At 36.9% G+C, this 22604-nt stretch overlaps 1 protein-coding gene across 25 annotated transcripts in view; it reads left to right on the top strand.

Annotated features, from left to right (window-relative positions):
* CTNND2 (catenin delta 2) overlaps positions 1-22604 on the top strand; it is a 587225-nt gene that overhangs the window by 519853 nt on the left and 44768 nt on the right. For all 25 annotated transcript variants that reach the window (XM_085537861.1, XM_085537872.1, XM_085537859.1 and 22 more), the window contains one exon: positions 2241-2391. In XM_085537861.1, coding sequence (XP_085393987.1) covers positions 2241-2391 — 151 coding nt within the window. The remainder of the gene's footprint in view (positions 1-2240; positions 2392-22604) is intronic.

The following is a 22604-nucleotide window of genomic DNA, read 5'->3' on the forward strand; positions in this document are numbered from 1 at the left end:
ACAGTAGATACAGTGGTTGTCTTCCATGGGAGAGGCACAGAAAATACAGGAATGGGAGGTTTTGAGTACTTTGGGTGCGCTCAGCTGCAGGTTACAGTGCACTTAACAGAGAGGTGTATGTGTGATTATTAAAAAAAGCTCAAAAGATTACTTCAGGGTTTTCAAAATGCCTTCTATATTTAATATCCCATTAAAATCAAGTTATAGGAAAGATTTTTTTTTTTTCCCCAGCAGGTATTTTCAATTAAAATTGTCAATCTCTATGAATTAGTTGTGTTGTATCCAGTGTTCCCATGTGCTGGCTCTGCAGAAGAAGCATAGGGTACAGTCAGCCAAGAATCCTGCTACTGTTTATCTTTCACCTTAGTGCTATTCTTTGCTTGCTGCAGTAAATGATGGCACATTTACATTTCAGACATGTTACATTATTGTGCTTAGTGATGCTGAGCCCCACAACCCATGTACCTGACTAAAAAGCTTATTGCACCCATTATCACTTTTGTCTACAGTGAAGTTCAGCCAGCTTGTTTTTGCTATGCGTCTTTACTGCAGAGGAGAAATGATAAAATAATACTCTGAATGCTGGTTTCTCTTCTTTTTTCCCCGATTTCCTGAGTCATACAACCTAAAATGAATTTGTACTCCAAATGCTGCAAGATTGCAGCCCTTGCCTGCTTGTTTCAATTGGTGTTATCATAAAATGTTTTCTGACCTAGTGCTGTTAAGGGCACCTGTCTATAATAGTATGAACAGGTGCTTGCTTTCTGAAGTGAGCACCTCAGCTGCTCTAAGTAGAGGCCGTATGCACAATGGCAGTAAGTGTGCTTTCCTTTTTCCAATGATTTATGCCATGGAGTTTGTTTTTGTTCTTAGTTTCTGGAGGATCTTTATTGTGATCTGACTGTTCTTTAAGATGTGGTATAACTGTTAAGAAAGTTTTGTCAAAAGACTAAGGAACCATGATCTGAAAAAGTGAAGGCTTACCATCTTAGCTTTTGAAATATTTGAAGTATTTCAAAGCCTGATGTTCTGGGGTTCTGGAACTTTGCCTTCACCCCCCTAGTATGAGGGCACAATAAGGATTCATGTCATAGCACCAAAGGGAGACAAGCTCAGCTTCAGTGAACTCCTTCTAAGTATCAGTACAAGGAGCAAGAATTTGGTCTTCTTGAAAATTCAAGAGGAATGTTCAAGGTATTGGAAGGAGCGTATGCCTAGTAGGTGGTTCATTTCAAAGCAGGTTGTATTAAATTGATCTGCACATCCTGCAGGTGTTCAAACATCTCAGATTTTGCAATAGCCATTGGCTTTAAAAACCACAATTTTTTTTTTTTGTTTGCCTTTTTCCAACTTATAGAGCTAACAGAACAAGAAGAGGATGCTACAGTTAACTTTTCATAGATGTAGATGCTTGGAAATCCAAGTTGTATGGCCACGAATGGAGCTCCTGGTCAGGACACACAGTGTGTAGATCCTGTCCATGAAGAGTTTTACTGACAGTATAGCTTTTGGAGCTCTTAAGACAAATTTCTTAGAAATAAGAACTCTGCTCGTCATTTCTTCTGTTAAACAAAAAAAGGATATTCATGAAAGAACATGCTGCTTCACTTTACTTGCTAGTATTGTCCAGGTGCCAAGTAGGAAATACCTACAGGCTTCTCTGCTACAATTAGTAGAGAAGCAGTATGTGCATTGCACAGACCCTCTCCTGCCTGAATCAGCTGGTATGTGAATTACTAACTCCTCCTTGGGACTGCTGCAGGTGCCAAAATCAGGTGTATAATAGTCCATTTTTTCTTTCTGAGTTAGCATTCTCAAGAGAAATTTTGAAAGTATTTGTTTCTATATTTGATCTTGCAAATATAACAAAGAAATTCTCAGACTTCTTAAACGTATTTTGTAGCGTATACTTTATAATATAATTGTTGTGGTTTTAGTGGAGAACATGATAAAATGTATAGCAAATGTTGATGTAAAGCAAGTGACCTGAAGACTTCGTCTGTAAAATGTAACCAGGTGTTCTAGGATTCAAGTCAATTCATCAATTAATTTCCCTGCCACCATAAAAAATTAGTGCTGATTTCCAAATCAAGTGGTTGCTTAGCATCGTAAATGCAATTATTTCCTCTCTTCTGAGTTTACATGCTTCTGTTACTCCTTGCTCTGTAACCTCAGGTGCCTTGCTCTTCTTAGTGGATTTTTTCACTTTCTTCACTGTGTTCTCTCATGTGTCTTTACAGTGGTCAGTGTATATCCGTGCTGCTGTCCGCAAAGAAAAAGGACTGCCAATCCTGGTAGAACTGCTTCGAATAGACAATGACCGGGTGGTATGTGCAGTTGCTACAGCTTTACGAAACATGGCCTTAGATGTCAGAAATAAGGAGTTAATAGGTATGTTCTTTCCCAACTCCGTCTATTTTCTATTTTGTTTTTTTCTTCTAGCTTGCAGCAGAATAAGCACAATGAAAGGAATTATTCTCACATTTCTAACATAATTTCTTTAGTTCTTTCTCTAATGCTTTATATTCACATTTTATGTGACGGCTTAATGCTATATTGCAAGGAAGTGTTAAATTAATTAAACATCATGCAGCATTTTATGATTTGACATACTGTAATCTCCAGAAGAAAAGTGATGGCTTTGTTCTAATTTAGCAATTCATTCATAGGCTGGCAGTAGCACTTGCACTTTCCAGATCAAGGATATAACAGAGCAGTCACCTCTCATTCTCAGATTCTCTATTGAAAGTGATATTGGAGATTATGTAGTGTCAAATCATAGACCTAAAAGATGGTGTCGGGAATTTACTGAACGTATGAGTAGTTCCAGCGGGGGAGCTTGGAGATAATTAATTTTCAAATATGTGCAGATAAGGAAGAAAACAGTGTTACATAAATTATTGCTCTTTCTGAATTCTGATGGTATGGTAACTTTTTAGGTTTTCCATTGTATTTTTTGTTTTAAGGCAGTTTTTTAAATTTGTTTTGCTTTTTTTTTTTTTTTTTTTTAGCTTTATTTCATTTAAAGAAAAAAAATCTGTGAATCATTGAAACTGAAACCATGTTATATATATAAAAATATTTGCTTTCTTGGTGTTCAATTAGTCTAACAATCACAACAAACATTACTTCTTCTTCCTCTGTACCTTAAGTGCACGTTGTTCTTCATTTGTGCTAGCTAGTTAAATTATCATAACTGGATGCTGTAATGCTTTGCCTTTAATTATAGAATTCCACGGATAGATACTTTGATCATAATACTTTATTATTTGCATTCTGTGCTTCATTAGAGCAGTGCTCTGTAGCTTGTTAAAGCAAGGCAATCACTCCCCTCACTTCTTGTACAAAATAGTGAGAACTTCACTGACAAAATGTTGTAAAGCAAACAGAGGTAGAGAGTGGTAAGTAACGTAAACCTGCTGGTGTTCAGCAGGAACTGAACTCTAGTTGTTTGGCATACAAGACCAACCTAATCTTTCAGATTTTCTTCATGTTATTGTTGGCAAAATTGACATGAAATTCGTGTTTGCTATATTATGTTCAGTCTTCAGGAAGTTGCTTCAGGATACTGCACGTGTTCTTTTCCTCATTGTTTTCTAGGAATTTTCAAGTAGAAATTGCTGCTGAAGCAAGTGTATCAGGCCATCTAATCCAGATCAATAACTGATTCTTTTCATTTTATCTCATTATCCAACCTACACTTTCAATCTTCAGCATGTCATAGTCTCTACCATGCAGCATCTTAGTCCTTTCAATTAAAAGTTTTATTTCCTTGTCAGCTATGCAAATTTTATCAGGAATGTAAAGCTAAGCATGTAAAAACAGAGCTGTCTTTTAATGTGATGTGCTATATAAAATGCTCATCAAATTATGGATGAGATTGTATAGCCTCCAAATTTTAATGTTTTATGTAATTATCAGAGAACGTGTGATATAAACAAAGACAAGCTTTGAAAAGGTGCTGTTGATTTTGATTTATTTATCTGTCAGCTGGTAATGAGTAGTGTTGCTTAAATTATTTGTGGGACAATTCTGAGAAGTCGCAATTTATAACTCCAAAGCAAAGTACAGACATGCCAATGTGATAGGGAAGGTTTGGCCATAATTCCTGAACCACTCCAGCTGTGATCTTTATATGTTCATTTCTTTGTCTCTCGTCACTGAACTTTGAAGAAACAGTAATAATGGTTGTTATTTCTCTTGTGAGTTTTTTTATAGCTAGTAGGTCACATCATAGATCTCATTTTCATAAATTATGAACATCTGCAGTTGTGAAGGATTCCAACTTGTTATAGAGTTTATTTTTGTGAATATTAAAATTCAGCGTGTTCTGAGAGATCTTCTAAGAGGACTCAAAAGGGGCTTGTTGATGTTCATTACATGAGTGTCTTTCTAAGTGCAGTCAGCATCCTGTTTAAATTGCCTCTTTGAAGTTTCAGTTTGTCTTATGTGTGACAAGCTCTGCCACACAGATTGACCTTTCCCCTTCAGATAACTTTTCTTAATGGTGAATTGTCCATCTTTATACATAGTAAGGATTGCATAAGTAGAACTGCATATTTTTAAATGCATCTTGGAGGTTCATTTTACAGCTTCTTTTTCAGCAATGCTGTTCTCCCATTCCCAGCTGACTAATTTTTACTGAAATATGCTGCAGAATTAGAGGTTTCTTTGCTGCTGTTACCAAGCAGCCCATGAATCAGTGTTGTGGCACCTGGCAAATATAGCAGAAAGCTTGCTGAAATCCAGATTCACCTGTACCAAACAAAAAAGCAAATGAAAAGACCTTCATTTTGAAATGACCAGAAATTTATTTCTAGATGTTGTCAAATTCACCAGTCTATTTTGGTTTTGTCACAGATCTATCAAGTGTATTTACATTGATAAAGTTTGGTGCCAGGCCTCCCTTAAGGTTTTTCTGAGCCATCACCATATAACACTTTCTTCAGCAAGTTCTTCCTGGGTTTCATTTAGGGTATGCTTCTTGTCCTTAATGTGACCTTCACTGTGCTATGTGTGGTCAAGTTGGCAGCTGAAGTGGTGGGCAAATTCATCTTCCTTCTCACCGAAATTAAAACCCACTGAGACAAAGACAGAGTAAACTTGGCCTGTTTCGTATTGATACTTGGTAATCCAGCACTTGATTCCCTGTTCTTGGACCTACTGCCCAACTGCCTTCCTGGTTGCACTCAAGACATATTTGTTTTCTATGTGCTTTTCAGGACCTTTTATCTTTACAGAATAGTACCCTCTGTCTGTCATTTCCCAGAAGAACACCCATGGGAAGATTTATTGACATTCTCTCTCCTGGTGGCGCCACAGCTGAGGGATGTAGACAGCTGATATTGTTTGTTGAGCACTGTCAGTACAAATTGTTGTGCTTCAGGTCTTTCTGTCAGTTTGCTCTTATCCTGATAGTGGTTTCTAATATTATTCTGAGCCATTTTTGGCTGGGAAAAACACTGCAGCACTATTTCAAGAGCATCACTCACACATTTTCTGTGGCCACTTGGGATGTATTTCTGTGGTTAAACAAAATATGCTTTTGGAGATGGGAGGTGTTTTGAGTGCTCATCCTTGAAAAAATAGGTGGACAGTTGCACTAATAGTTTTCACTGACCTATTGATACGTGTATAAGATGCATCCTGATATAATTCTTTGCTTACAATATGTGGAGAATCCATGTGTCTGTTCAGGTCTCTAGGTTCAAAGCAGAGGGAACAAATTAAAGCGCTGTGATACTTAAGGCATCTTTTTTGTGGATACTGCAGCAAAAGCACAATTTAAATAAGTGAACTTAAAGGTAAAATTTCAGGTTTGTACAAGGTTTTGAATTGAACCCTGAAACAGGGGCTGTAAAGGGGGGAGTATTTTTGGATAACTATTCCTGCTTTAAGGTGTCAGTAATGAAACGTACTCAATTCACTACTCATCTGTTGGTAACATAGTTTTCCATAGCATATCCATTAAATTATTGCTTAGCTTGTGTTATAGCCTGCTTAATCATGCTAGGTGTCTAAATATTAGACTCCCTTATAGCTGACAGAAAGAGAATCACCCCAAAAGTGATTTATCTAACATGATAAGTGGATCTCACCCTGTATTACTGCCCAGCCACTGTTGAGAGAGAGAGAACAAGTTAGTTTATGTACAAATTGACACTGAATGTATGTCTTAGCATCTCATGGAGAACATATATGTATTTGAGTGTTTGAAGTAGCTGGTGTTTCAGAGTTTTATTGCTAAACATGAGAGAGTTTGATTGGAATATCTGTCAGGTGTTTGCAACTCTAATGAACTGTTAGACTCACTGAGGAATTCAAGTTAGAAGGAAACTCAGGAGGTCATCTTGCACGGCTTAGTACACAAAGCAGGGTCAGATTCGTTATTTCAAACTGTGATATTGATTCACATTTGGAAAGATTTTACTTTCAGCAAGTAGGTAGGAAACATGTCAAGAACAACTGTTTGCATTCAAACAGCAGCATGTTCTGGAGCATAAATAGTGACATGGGTTTCTCCTAGCTTAAAACATGGGCATGTTTTAATATCATAACTTTGTTTCAGTATCTCTAATCCAAGTGCAGATAGTATTTATTTTTTTTAACTACAAGAACAAAAGCCATAAATTATTAGTAATAGTAATGCGTGTTATTGGGGAACACGGTGATGGATTGGGAGATGATTAAATCAAGTATGCAATTTTCATCCCACTTAGAGCATCTGAACACTGATTTCTCTCCTTTTTAAATGTGAGTATTTCTGAATTTGTCACAAATAGATCTGCAAGGATCTGGGAGGCACTGCCTTATTGAGTTTTTAATCATCTTATAATGCTGTTTAGTTACTGAATTGTTTAACTGACAGAAATTCACAATGCGTAAAATGCCAGAAGGCATTAATCTCAAATTATAGGCATTTGTTCAGAAGAATCTGAAGAAAGAATATATACTGCAATTTGTTCAATTTGTATCAATTTTATTGCACTTCAATTTCTGTGTTTAGTAGGTGAGTTGTGCAAAACATAGATTAAACAAATACCTGAATTAGAAGAGGATGTCAACAAGAAGTTGATTTAGGAAATGGCATATATGGCCATGTATTAATAGCTTGTTCTCCCTACTTTATATTAGTGAGGAGAAAAGATAGTTGGTAAATAAAGTTGGTAGATATGTGCAAAGTCCAGACTCCCTAGTTTCTAATGTTGAATATATAATTTGGCTGAGAATTTTCACTGGTAGAAGTTTAAATGCAGAATATTTTTCAATTACAGTATAAAAAGTTTTGTTTCAAAGCTATTTTGATTTTTCAGGTACCTGCAGCCACTTTTGCATTACCTTTTGCTCTGGTTTATCTCAGCTGTATTTCTGGCAATAGGATCTGTTAGCTACAGAGGTTAGGAAAGGCTTCTTTCCTCATTCATTTCTAATTTTCAAGTAAGGAGATCTAGGGAGAAAAATAGGCTTACTAACCAAATTCTCAATTTTAAGATCAAATTCAAGATCAAGTCTTTAAAGCTCAGTCAATATGAACTTTGAGGGATGTCTCTCTACCATGAACCATCTAACAATTTGGCAGGTAGTCAGGTAGGCTTCTGGTGTAAATAAGAAAATTGACCTGCTTCAGTATTCACCCTCGTGACCTTTGCCACCTATGGTCTTGGATCTCAGGATGGATCTAGTCCTGTGATGAAAACCTGGGTAGGTAACTAGAGACTTGGTGGCTATCTTTTGGGAGACTGAAGATTAGCAAGTAGAATCTTGGGAAGTTGTTTAGTTAAGCTGTATTTCTGCCCTTCAATTAGCTTACTGTTGACAGTCAAAGCATCCGAAATAACTGAACACAGTCTCAAGTCTAATGATGCAGAGGACACCACTTCCAAAGATGGAGTATTGTAAAGCTGTAGTTAAATAAATGCACCATGTTTCTTCTTTGTGTAATGAGATCAAGGTGTTTCACAATACTATGACCCAGCTACAGGCTAGCTTTTCCTTAAAGTAGAATGAACTGTAAGAAAACACCTAGAAAATGCCTAATTTATATTTTAAATGCCAAAGTCTCAGGTGAGACATCTGCAATGCTACAACATGACAGTTTATCTAGATGATAGTGACAAATTCAATTAAGATGTATTATGGGCTTTGAAAGTCTTTATTCACATTCAGTTGTAAAATCTTAGAGATGGCCCAGAAAAGATGCCCTGACCTGTACATTACATTTTGAGATGATAAACAATTTGTTTCTGTTCTTCTGCACAAAGTATAAAGCAATTAAATATACAGCATATGCATCTCACTCAGAAGACTGACATTTCAAACAATTCAATATTAATTTTCATCCCTGTTTTGCAATGCTGACGCTGAGAAGTGCAACTAATCCTTTGGAAATTTAGAGTTCTGATCTGAAAAGTGCATATAATTCAGCTTGATATTGCATAAAACACATAGCTGTAGATATGCAAATGTCGCAAACTGCTGAAGTACTTTTAAAAGTACTTTTAAATCCCTGAGGAGTTGTCATAAATCTGCATAGCAGTTTCAGACTCTCAACTTTTGTAACAGTCATACATTAACAGATAAGTGTACCAAAACGGGTATCTGCAGACTGCTTTGTATCGGCTTTGAATCATGAAACGTATTTTTGTTTTGTGCAGCATGTAAAAATAACCTTTTCTCCTGAAATATTTGTCAATTTAAGGCATTTTCAAATAATAGAAATTACACATATTATTATTATTATTGTTGTTGTTATTATTATTATTATTATTATTATTATTATTTTACTAAAAGCATATTTCCTTTGAAGAATCCAGAACTCCAGCATTTCCCATGATATGTCAGTGAAGGAGAGTAGAACATGGCAAGTGAATTTTCATTTGATAGAGGAAACAAATCCTTCTTGTATGTGGAGACTTTAGGAATGGGACCAGGGCACTGTGGTTTTAAAGGAGTGAATCCAGATGCCCTTCATAAAGGTGACACTGGGAGAAAACTCAAATGTAGGGGCTTAAAAGATTTACATGCACCTGCACAGGAGGGCTAGGCTGACATTACGTAGGCTAACACTGGAGTCAAATACCTGTGCATATGCAACAACGTTTGTTATCATCCATTAGCTAAATATTTGGACCATAAAATCTCTTTCCTAGGGTAAAAATAGGGCTGTGATAAAAGAATCAGTAGTTTTTCAAAGAATGCCTGATTAGGGAGCAGTACTTATATCTGGATTCTTACAGCTGGCATTATATATCCAAATTTCAATGTAATTAAACTCAATTTTTCTTTTCCCCTTTCTGATTGTTAGGAGGGTACACAGCACTGCCAGTCATTAATGGTTGCTCCAGTCTATGAGTAAGGTGACTGAATTTCTCTGGTTGTTTGCATGTATACTGTCCCAAAATATGGAAAGCCCTTGTGTTAGCTCTGTCTGAGACAGCTGTACAGAGGCAGCTCATACTAGTTGGTTTCTTTAGATGGCATCTCCATATGCCCGTGTTTTACATGCACAGTAATTGTTCTTTATGGAGTACTTTGATATAGGATTTGTCTCCTTGTAAAAACCAAGGTATGCACCAGTTGTTTGTATCAGTCATGTTTCTCAGTGTTAAAGACTCTGGTCTTTAGTGTTACTCTTTAATGTTACCATTAAAACTTCTGAGTATCCTTTTGATTACAGAGAGCAGAAAAATAACTTATAGAGGTAGCCTTTGCAAGTGAGTTCTTGCATTCCATTACAAATACCACACACCTCTGGATGTGTGTTGTCCTGAATAGCTGGAAGCACTATAAGCTTTCTGCTTATTTGGGGGAGTTCTTCTGTTGTGAATAGGCCTTATACTGAGTCAACTGGTACCTGCACAAGCAACTTAAAAATCCAAACTTGTTTCATGCTTTTAACTGCTGGGATGGAACAGCAGCAGTTTTGTAATGCTTAGCAACTAAAGACTAAAAGGTTAACGAATTCTAATAATCTGATGTAAGTGAAGAAATAATTCATTTGCTGAGGGTCCTTGTCAATTCTATAACATAAGACTGTGTTTCAGATACTTAATATTTCAACGGCTTAATTAAAAATAAAGAAATTTAGTTTTTTTCCCATAGAAAGCCCAGATAACCCTTAGAATCAGCTTCAAAGTCTCACTGATCTCTCCATGGCATCTTTATGAAATATCTGAAATCTGGTATTGCTTATGTTGTCCTGTATAATTATGTTTTTTGTTTTCCTTTTGCTTTCTCTTGTGGCTGCAGCATGCAAGAGGTTCTGCAGACATGAAAAAGATGCACTACTTCCTAGAGTTAGCAAGTTTTTTATGTATGTAAAGTTCAATACTTAATAATAATAGATCAGACTAAAGAAATTCTTCTAAGAAGGCATTTGTTTGCATTCCTGTTTAAAGCCATGCTTTTTATGTAGAAATGTAATGTGTGTAGTTGAAACTGAAAGATCAGGATAAGACAGAAGAATACAGCACTCTGTTAAAGTTTAACATTGGTGGCTTCTTTTTTTTTTTGTTAGAGAAACCAAATAATTGAATATTTTAGATATATTCCCTCCAATATTGTAGATTGAAGGCTTTGAACCAACTTAGCACAGAACTATCTGCAAAGAGACCATTTTGAGTATTTTCAGTGGAATGCCAAGTTCTGCTCTGTAGAGAGAAATGGAAACTAAATCTACTTTGCTGTTTTTTGTTGTTTTTTTATAAACCCTAATGAATATGTAAGGAAGCCATCACCAGTGAAATTCAAAATTAGTTGTCTTTAAAGGCAGCCTTACCTTACCTATGAAATAAGTGCTAAAAGTCTGGATAAATATGTTCAGAAATTTGTGTAAGCAAATTCTGCGCTCAGTTATATTTTATGAAATTAAGGAAAGCGTTGTAAAGTACCATCATTATATTGGAGGTTTACAATTCTTTCATCCAATGTAAGTCTGACTCCATCTTCTCTGTACTATCCTATTAAGTATTTCCAGACAATAATAAAATATCTCCTTAACGTTAAATTCCAGCAAATGCGGTTCTTGCATGCCATGTGTTGCAGCCCCTGGCTGTCTTTGTGGTGTTCTGCTGTATTTGCTTCAGTGTTACAGTGTTTTTCCTCATGAGGGAGACCAAAACTGAGTGTGTAAGCATAATCTAGATAGAGAAATCATAGCTGTAGCTAGATTCCACCTGATAGAAACTGGCATGTGGTCAGTCTTTGCTGCCAAGGCATATAGCGGACTCATGTTCAATGTGCCCATTGGCAGCCCTAGCTTCTGGGTTTCTTTTGAAAATCTGTTTTTTAACTTGCTGTTCTTCAGCCAGTACGGTTCTATGTGATTATTTCAGTCCAAGTACAAGGCTTTACATTTGGCTTTGTTGAGATTCCTGTGCAGTAGTTCATCTGCGTAGCAGCCCTTGCCTTCAGTGTTTAGACTATTCTAGTATATTGTCTGGTCCTCCAAATATGTTGTCCACAGTCGTTCTGAGAATGCTTTCTATTCTATCAATCTGGTTGTTAACGAGGGTGTTAAACAGTATTTCTGCCCGTATCAGCAACTGTGGATCACTAGCAATAACCACCTGCCAATTCAGTTTTGCATTTCTAGTCATTTCTAGTCATTACCTCTTGATGCCAGTAGTTAAACCAGTTTTCCACCCACAATATCATCCACTTACCTGGATAAAGTCTCACCACCTTGTCTGTAAGGAATAGTGGGTAGGTTGACATGTTAGTTACAGTATATGAGGACCAGTGTCAGATTGTCTTATTCCTATTGTGCAGTCAAGACAATAAAAGGATCAGATATTAAATGCACATAGACACAGGACATGGGACTACATTAATAGTTCACAGCGTTGCGGTTTTAGTGAAGGGCAGTACTTTCTAGTTTTCAAAGGGAAATACATCTTTAATTTTGGAACTGGTTATTTTAAAATCAATAGAAATAAATGTAGTCTCCCTAGTGTTCAATAGTGATGGCTGTTATTAAATTATTCTTAGTAATCACATGTAGACTCTGACTTGATCTCATATGTAATTAAGTTCTGCAGCAACAATATGAATTTTAAATTGTTGCAGATAGGTGCAAAAATTGGTGATTATAAAGCAGTGTGATCACACTTACGTCCAAAGGCATTTTCTTTCTCTTCTTTATTTTAATTTTCTTCAACTTCAGCACTGTATATCATCTGCAAAATTATTGCCATATTAAATTGACACAGAATATATTTAACTTGTTATTTATATTCTGTATGTATTTGTTTATATGTGTATTTCTATGTGTTCATATGTACATTTATCTACACCAAAGAGGAAGGGACAGTGCGCTGGGGGTACACGTGCATATAGAAAGGTATTCTGTTCATTTTAAAAACGTATTATGGCGCGTAATTGCAACAACAATAAAGTCTTGTAACTGTCAGCTTAATCTTCTCATAGAAACTAAAAGGAATCATCATTCATAAGAAACAGGTTTCAAGGCACAGTAAGAAAGCAGCATTATTAACGAGGACTGAGTAGGCCTGAATGGTGCTATTTATCATAAGAATGTGAAGGTCTACTGTAAATCAGTGAGTTAAGTATGAGAGCAGGGAAAGTGAAAGTACAGCTTGTTGTTACTGTGTTAATAACATCTGCACGGATTTTAAGTGCTCAGTGGTGAATTAAGAACTCAGTGTCTATTTTCAGTCATGATGTAGGCTCTGAGCAGTCTGCCTTAAAGGGACCCCTGGGCAGTTTTGAAAAAATGGAGTTGGGTGCCATGTAAGTCATTTTATTCCTTTGAAAATGTCTTCTATTTAATAGAAATAAATTCATACTAAACTGTTATATGAAATAATTCATTTTTAATAATGGAATTAGTTTTCATTCTAAAATTACAGATTCTCAGTTGATTTGAGTTGTCATGTTCTGGAAATTACAGTTCTCTTATTTGAGACATGGCTATTCTCCCTGAGGCAGTCCATGGCGGAAGAGACCCTGCAGCTAGGCCCCCTTCAACCTCTTACTAACACATCATGTCTATACTTAAGTTACTCATGTGAATCAGAACTACCTGACTCATTGATCAGAATGAGCTGAGCGAGCCAAAAAATTACTTTTATACACAGACTCTTCTGAAACAGAACAAAGTCAAAAAATTCACATAAGCAGGTGACAGGAGAGGTGGAAAACTCTTGTCTTGGCCCAGTACTGCTTGGGAGGCTCAAAATAGGGTCATAATCTGATACTTTTTCACACTTGCATGCTGGATGTCTGCCCACACCCTGCAGGTTGCTTTATTTTGTTAGAATTTAAACACTGTGAATCCTACCAAAAATAACTGCACTGTTGTAAACCATTATGTTACTGGAAAAATAATGCTTCGGTAATTCCTTCATGTTTTTATGAAAACAGATAAGCAGCATTCCTTAGCCAGACAAAAAGAGACTGCTTTGGAATACAAAGATATCAGATAAGTTGGCAAGACTGTATGTATATTTTCCGTACGTAGGTACTAAATTTTCAGGAGTTAAAGGTGTTATCCTGTGTTGTACAGCACTGTATTGCAATGTCTAAATCAAGCTCCAGAAAAAAGGGCATGTCTCCTCCCTTGTGAGCCACTAACATTCTGAGATAGGGAGTACGGCGTCAGCAGAGCCTTTGATAGAAGGGTTATAAGGATGGATTTTCATGCATTATCCAATGCAGTTAAATCCATTCTTCTGCTTTGGGATTGAGTAAATATGTGCCTTATACTGAAAAGCTCAGCCTCTTTGTAGGAAGACTGAAATTCATCTCATTCAGTTGGAGCCCTATTTAAGCATCTTTCATTCTCAGGGACTTTTCTGATAAGCTGCCCTGAGCTTACAGAAACTTCAAAGCTGAGGCAAAGTTATGAAAAAGAGAAAGAAAAAAGAACTACACCTTTAGTTAAAGCTTCACACAAGGAAAAAATTTATCAAGTATCAGAGATTAGCTTAGTTGTAACCCTTTCTGCATTGTTACAAAAATTAAATGTTGGCTCTTTATTCACTCTTATTTATTCTAAAATGTACTTTAAAACATAAAACATCAATAGCTATTACCCTGACAGTATTAATAAGACTGCAATTAGAAGCCTTGTGGCTAGAGATTTGTTCAAGAGTTGCCACTGAAGTAAACAAACTAAGATAATTAAATGGTTTTGAAGGTAAACATTAGAAAATCACATCTGTTAATTGGGGGAATTAATTTGTTCTGTGTTTGTTCAGCTATTTCTGAGCAGGAGAACCATTAAGTCTTAGATTGCTTCTTGAGATGGTCATTGGCCAGTTACCTTTGTTTCCCTGAGTACAAATGAATAATCGCATGCCTCTGTCATTGTCAGGGACAGTTAGTGTACAGAAAGTATTTAGAGAGCATCAGCTAAAAGGCATCCTAAAATGCAAGTCATTACTACAGATTGACAGAGTACTTGCAGACAGAGCTGTATTAATCTGTAAACTATGATGACAGCAACGTGGAGTGTTCCTTAGTATCAGTCTGGGACACAACCTAGATTAGACTGTAGAGAGAGCCCAGGGGAAAGCATCCAAAGGGAGCTGTTTGCACACAAATTGTGCTGCCAAGGGCAATGTTTTAACTATTGGCCTTTCCAAGCATGCATAATTCTTTCAAGATAGGTGAGTCACAGCAGACACTCACTACATCTGGCAAGGGTGGTACATGACATAGAAGCCAGGATAGCCCAGTCACGTGAAGGCCACAAGCAAGAGGAAAAGAACATTCCTGTTATAATGAAGAGTAGTGGAAGGAGGTAAGAAGTATGTTCTTATGCTTCTCCTGATCCTGAAGGAGCAGACTACACTGGTTGGATGTCAGGAAAAGGTTCTTCATTAACGGGTGGTTGCACACTGGAACAGGCTTCCCAGGGCAGTGGTCACAGCTCTGAGCTTGTTTAAGAAGCATATGGGCAACATTCTCAGACATGGGGTCTGATTTTTGGATGGCTCTGTGTGAAGCTAGGTGTTGGACTCAGTGATCTTTATGGGTCCCTTCCAACTTGGAATATCCTGTGATAACAGAGGGTGTGGAAAGAAGGATAGGGGTCAAATGAACTGCAGGGTCTGAAGATGGATAACTGAGATTCAAAGACCCAGATGGGCTGACTCAACATTGCTGAACTGAATCTGCCATGTCTCTCATCTCTCTCTCTTTTCTTGTTGGACTTCCTGTTTTCCTGTCTTCCAAGTGCCTGTAAGTTTTTTATTCCTTTTCAAAGATCACATTATATAATTTTCCAACTAATGTATTGCGCTCATTCACTTGGCTTCCAAATAACTGCTCTATTTTCTCCTTGAACACTCCCTGCTTGCCCTCACCAGCTAATGTCTTCATGGCAATCCCCATGTTTTGCTCCTTATTTCTGCTCTAACCCAAATTCTTCTTTCTCCTTTGATCTCGTAGCCGTGTGTTATTTCATGTCTTTTTTTACTGCTTCTCTTTCTGCTCGTCTGCACCCTTTAAGCAGACCCATGTCTGCTTACTTTAGATTCTTCTCAGGACTCCATCTACTGGAGATGAGACTATTTTGTCTAGGACGTATATTTCAAGGCCAGAAAGGGAAGCTTGCAAGTGTAAATTCAGAAACAACAAAAAAGTACAGCTGAACCATTTATTTTAAATCTTTTTATGCATGATTTTCTTTGTTCACATTTTGAAAGTAGGCCATATGAAGACCCCACCCTAAGCACACCATGGGGCCATGAATTTGGGAACTCTATTTTTTTGTCTTCTCTTGATGATCTGCAGCCTCCAATGGAATCCTTCTCTTCCATATTCTGTCACTGTGTCATTCATTCATGCAGAGTAAGTAAAAATGATGCAACTTGAAGTACCTTGTTTGCAGTTTGAAGAGGTGTAGTTAGGGTAGCTGAATATACTACTAAAGCTAAGATACCAGCTGTTAATTTAGTCTTTTCCTAGCCATTCACCTTGCTCTCCTTTGTACTTAATCATCTTTTTTCATGTCTTACTAGAATTCACATTCATACTAGCTCTGGTGCTCCTCCATAGGTTATGCATATGGGAAAATGTTATGTGTGTGTGCTGACAACAGTAGCTGTTAGTGTACTCTTGTATAGCTGTCTTTTTTTTTTCACAGCAACTCATCTTGAAACTCGTCTGTCTTGTGATCTTCTTAGACTTCTTGATCCTTTCCTGCAGAATTATTAGAGAATAGGTTATTCTTTGTTCTGTATTACTGCAGATAATTATCTCCTACCTGTGTATAATGTTCTATATTGACTTTAATGAAATCAGTCTTTCTGAATTAAAATACATGAATTCTAAATTTGTCCTCAAACATTTTTCCAACCCGTCTTTATCTCTTTCACCATCCATCCATATTATCGACTGTGGTGTTGGATAGGTATTGACCTGGGTTAGAGATTGTCTGCAGAGCTTATTTCATGTGTTTTTGACAGAATTAATTTGATATATGATTCTTTTTCAACAGCTGTTAACTATCTTGAGTAGCAGAATCCAAACATTTTTCATCCCATTTGCAGCAATTACTGCTTTTAGCTGTCTTATGAGAACATCATGTGAAATTGCTCATGTAGGCTTTATTGATGTTAATACAAGCAAATCCACAAGCTGTCCTCTGTGAGGCCTTCTGCTATGGGATATTGCCTCTTACCACACACACCTAGTGTGTGAATATACTGTATTTTACTGCTGCTTTTACATTTTTAAATGTGCAAACAACAGTGGTTTATTTAAAAAAAAAAAAAAATGTATATTAAAAGGAAGAAGAAACTCTTGAAACATCATTATATGAATCCTCATAGAATCACCAAGGTCAGAAAAGACCTTCAAGATCATCCAGTCTAACCACCCGCCTTCCATCAATATGTCCCCTCTAAACCATGTCCCTTAGTACAACATCTGAATGCTTCCTGAATGCCTCCAGGGACAGTGACTCCACCATTTCTCTGGGCAACCTGTTCCAGTTCCTCATCGCTCTTTCAGAGAAAAAAGTTATCCTAACATCCAGCCTGTTTCTCCCTTGGTGCAACTTGAGGGTTGAGCAGGACTATACAATCTCAAAGTGTCCTTTCCAACCTCGATTATTTTGTTTCTAGGCATAATTGTGAATAGTAATATAAGCCCTTGTTTCATGTGTTTGAGTATCTATACCAAATACTTTCGTTAATTACAAGAAGAGCATTATTTGACTCCATCTCTAAAAGAAAATTCCAGGACAAAGAAAACTTGAACATAAATGACAGATTTATCTACTTCATTTTGTTTTCAGAAGTGGATTTCATATCTCAGAAGTGGGCCAGGTTCCAAGATAATCTCAGGCATGTTTACTTTTAATATTTGAAATAAATATGTACTGAGGATGTATTTCAAATATTTTCAAAGATAGGAATATGTGCATCAGTAAATCTGGAAGCAAAAAAATACCCAATGTAATTGGTAAGAATGTGTTTTATATTGATGATTTTAGAAGGTAATCTTTTTTAGCACAGTTTTACTGCTATGAATTTCATACAGCATTTCTGCAAATATTTTTTTTTTTGCTGATTATGTTTGATAAGGAACTCATATTTAAAGGAATGTACAGCTGCATGGTATTTCTTTTACTCTCTTTCACTAAAATGCTGATGGTATTATTGCCATAGGTATGGACGTATGTTATGTCAATTATAACTTTCTTTTTTCATAAAGCTTTCATTTTTCCGAGTAGAACTTTTTAGAACAGTAAGGCTGTGATATTTATGAGCCACTGTTTTTAATGATACCACTTAAATAATGGTATTTAAATACGGTACAAAGGGAAGACCAATGGTATTTGCTAGAACATTGCATCAGATCTGTCACTGTCCCTCAGCTAATATAATTCACAGCCACGATTTTTTATTGGGTGTTTCTGATAAGTCAAATAAACTGAAAACCAGCTGGTGCCACAGGAACACCATGGCTAGTGGGAGAAAATGCTTCAGTTTTCATCAAGACTGATGTTTTCTTGAGACACTGATAGATGAAGCCTTACCTCACTGCTTCTGCTCAGCTTTGAGAGCAAGATCATGTCAAAAAAGAGTATGATTTACTTTTTGACAATTACAAATATGTCTTTTGGTAATTGATTTTTCTCCTGTTTCCAAATTACTCATTATTGTATTTTTGTCACAGGTTTGGATTTAAGCTTTGTGTTACTAAGACCGAGGAATAGAACTTGGGATTAGAGTACAGGCAGGGTTAGGAGTCAGCCTTGAGGTTAATGACTAGATTTACAGTAAGGGCTTAGTAAGTATGATTATACAATCACTTTCATGAATACATTACCATTCCTTCAATTGCCAAGAGAAGCCTATAGAAATCCATGAACCAGTCATGATTGCCAGCAATAAAAAAGGCTAGCAGCCTCCTGGGCTGCATTAGGAGCAGTGTTACCAGAAGTCTGAGGGAACTGATCTCTACCCTCTACTCAGTGCTGCTGATGCCACACCTGGAGTGCTGGGTCCAGGTCTAGGCTCCCCAATGCAAGGGAGACGTTGGCATATTGGAGAAAGTCCAGCTAAGAGCCACAAAGATAAGTAAGGGCCTGGAACCTCTCTCCTGAGGAGAGAGGAAAGGCTGAGAACTGGGACTGAAGAAGAGGAGGCTGAGAGGGATCTGATCAATATACATCTGATAGGAGAGTGTTATGTGGGCAAAGACTCTTTATTGTGATTCCCAGTGACAGCACAAATGGTCATAAGTACAGCTCGAAATACAGGAAATTCCATCTGAATATGAGAAAATACCAACTTAACTGTGCTGAGGAGTCTCAATCTGGGTAGAGAATTTAGACTAGACAGTCTTCGCAGAGCCTGTCAACCTTTAAATGTGATTCTGTGGTTAGAACAGAAATTATTTGCATGGAGTTCATGCAAATGTTTCATTTTTCTACCAGAAGTATCCAAGTCCACCATCAAGTATGGCTGAGCTAAGCACCTAGTTCATGCGTGGCTGTGCCTCTGTTTTATAGAATCACAAGGTTGGAAAGGACCTACAAGATAATCTAGTCCAACCATCCTCCCATTACCGTAGCTACAGCAAACCACTAAACCATATCTCATTGACTTATCCCTTTGGGGAACAAGAGCAGGGATGAGCTGTTTTGTTTTTTGGGTTTTGTTGGTGTTGTTTTTCAACATAAGAAGCTTAGTTGTTCAGTAAAGAGGTGAATGATGCACTTAGTTTATGACTGCTCTTGAATTTTGTTTGATATACAGGTTATGAATTTAACTAACTCCTCTTATGAGAAAGGTTCCACGATCTCTTAGATCTTAAAGTGTTATGTTTTAAACATTATTTATATTTCATAAGTCAGAATTATTCTAGCAAATAATCAGAGTGCTAATTTTAATTAGAAGAAAATGCATATGATTAGCATGAGTATATGCAAAGTCATATATTTGTGTGCAAAATTTTTGAAGGTGACACTACTGGAGTGTTGCTCTCACAGAGGGAACATTTATATTATGCAGTTTTAATTAATCATTTGCAGTGGAGCAGTCCATCAAGAAATAGTTTACCTTCATGAATGTTGCCCTATGAATCTCCTGTGGTTATGAGGCCTGCACTGTATCTCACCTCTCACCTGTTCTATTTGACATTTATTTTTCTGCTGCATTTTTGTGTTTTTTCTTATTGTGTAGACTTTTCTGTCTCCTCAAGGATGAACTCCCATCCTTTCCATGCAGTGCAGAGTTTAGTTTACATTCAGCCATTTGTCACTGAAATGGTGAGACTGCTGAGTACAGGTAAAACTTCCATTCTGGTTGCCCTCTGGTCTTTCAGATCCTGAGTATTTTAGGATAAGGCACGTGAAGCCAGGAACCCATCTGTTCTCTGGCACATTCTTCTTTTCTCCAGCTTTGGAAAGAGGAGTCAACTACTACTGGCAGACTTGCCCAGCTGTCTCCCTTTCTTTGAAATAGCAGAGATTAGCCGCAGTTGGGGATAAAATAATTCAAGGCATCTAAGTGATTGTAGACTTTACCTTCAGCAGATCACCATACAACTTAATCTCCAAGAACGCTCAGATCTAAGCTATGGCCTCTCTGGCTCTTGCCCTGGGGGCAGTTGTATCCTCTTGGAGGTAAGAAAAGGGAATTCAGTGAGGGCCAAGTGAATGTGTGTTATTCAAAGGAAAGCAAGCAGGTGTAACTCAGTTTGGAAGAGCAATAACTTAATGATGCTAGATATTGAAATGTGTCCTTGGCATTGTTATTTTGCCACCATACATAGATTAATTATCATAACTGTTCCCTGTAGAATTTTCACTGTGATTACTTAAGAAATGTATGAATATAACAGTAATTGAGGAATGTATTGAGACTGCAGTATGACCTGGTGTGTTTTGGTATTTGTTAGAACAATTGTGTACAAAGTACACTATCTGTTTATAAAACAATATGTTTACTAAGCTAATACATATTATCAGTGCATTTTATTTAATTTTTAATAACAATGTATATTGAGATTTCATTTTGCTTTTATTTCTTTTAATATTTTCATATACATCTCTTAATGATAGAATTTTAATACATGTCATTGTGATATTGTCGTAACTTCACATGAAGGCATGGAAAAGTACTCTGTCTTTCAGATGATATGATGAGACAGATGAATTCATGAGTTCCAGGTAACATTCTAGAACAAGTGAAGAAGAAAAAAATAATAGCAAATGAATAGCTGTTGCTACCATGGAGTCATTTGAAGCAGAATATAGTCTCTAGGTAGAATTCATCTTGGTTACATCAGTCACTTGTTAGAGTCTTTTTCTGTTTTGAATACTGAATTAGAAAAGAAAAGCTACTTTTTTATAAATCCAATTTAATAACTTCTGACATTGGTAGACAGGTTCGTTAATTTCAGTTGGGAGTTGTATCAGGACATAGATCTTGAAGTCTAAACTTATTTTTCCAAAAATAGATAACATTCTTATTTCTTCGTTATGACATAACTTAAACTCCCTTGAAACAGACTATTAACAAAATATTATCCTATCTCACAAAATAATACAGATAAAACTGAAATTCCACTCAACACTCACATGGCACTTTTCCTCTTCAAAGCACTTTAGAAAGGCTGATTAAACATAACATTAATTAAACGGCTACTTTTTTTCTGAGTTCAACCTTCCAAAAGCTGTATTCTGAGCAGGGAGCAGGGAAGAGGATAGCAAGGGGCTAAAACCAGCTCAAGTAATCAGAAAACTTAGCCTGCAGGAATTAACTGAGAAATCACTTCCATTTGCAGATCTTTTGTTTGTTGTGCAGTGGAAAGATGAAAAGATGACAGTGCAGTCTAAACAGGAGAAAGAAATCTGTTGGCGTGTTAAAGAGCTAATTAATTATTTATGCTTGTGTGACTTAGGTCAAAGGGTTGGCAAACAACGCCTTTCTTCGCCTTTTCCAGCTTGCATGCCTGATGAGAAGTATGAATAAAAGGAATTTTAGAAGGTTGTGTGCTTGTCCATATGGACTTCATTTATTTTGGATATGAAACCCAAACATATGAGATGGAATTCCTTGGATTGTTCTTGGGGATGATGAGGTCTGGTTATGTCACTTCTGTTCTCAGCCAACTTGTAAAGCTAAGACTGTAAAGAAGATGGCCAAAACTACTGTTGAAATCCATGTGTGTGTGTGTGTGCGTGCAAACAACAGCAAAAAAACAGCAATATCTATGGGTTTGTCACAGTTTACCTTAGGAAGCAGCATTTATTTTGTTACTGAAGGTGACAGAAGATCCTTGGTCAAAATTTTTCTCTTCTAGTGGACCCAGTAGTTTGATGTACTAGGCCAGCATGTAATCACGTAGGTCAAGCTAAACTGAATGGAACTGACTCATTTTTGTAGTCCTTATATGAATGAGACAGTCAAAAAATTGCCCTGCAAATCTTCCCAAATTTGCCTTCTGAAACCAGGGTGCAAGTCAGAGAATGTACCATGAGCTGGGCTGCCTCAGTACGTTGGTTTGTTTGCTGACTGAGTGACCTCTCTAGCACAAGAGAGTGGAGATAGACTGCTTTGCTGTTACACGGATTAATATTCAAAATAGAAACCATTCATTATACTAGGTGAGAGATAAAGTTAAGGAATAGAAATTCTCTTTGGACAAGGGTCTCATAAATCCATTTTTGTTACAGTTTTCTCTGTTCCGCTCCAAAATCTACTCCCACAAAGGCAACGTAGCTTTTCCAGAAATCCATTTTTTTGTGACAGTCTGTACTGAACCAGAAGGATGGTATTTGGGTGCTGTTAAATGGGGTAAAAGAGGTACAATTACATTTGTAATGGGTGCTCTCTGGTTTTGGCATTAGCTCTGATGGAGTCAGCTGAAGTGCCACTGCATGCGCAGAGTTGAAACAAATCTAGCCTTTAAAGAGTGTATTGGATCAGGGATACTGTATGAATTAGCAGTTGGTTTTTGGCTTGGTAAAGAGCACTGGAAATTTTTTAATCTCCAGATTCCGATGAAAGACCCACAAATCTGCAGTCTTACTGTGTAGGCGAAATGAAGAATATGAAGGTCTTCCATTGATAGAAGAGTAAAATCGATGTTAGGAGCAACAGTATATTAAAGGATAGCTG

The sequence above is a fragment of the Coturnix japonica genome, chromosome 2 (assembly GCF_054131305.1).
Source record: "Coturnix japonica strain WE chromosome 2, WE-NBRP24, whole genome shotgun sequence".
Taxonomy (NCBI): Eukaryota; Metazoa; Chordata; class Aves; order Galliformes; family Phasianidae; genus Coturnix; species Coturnix japonica.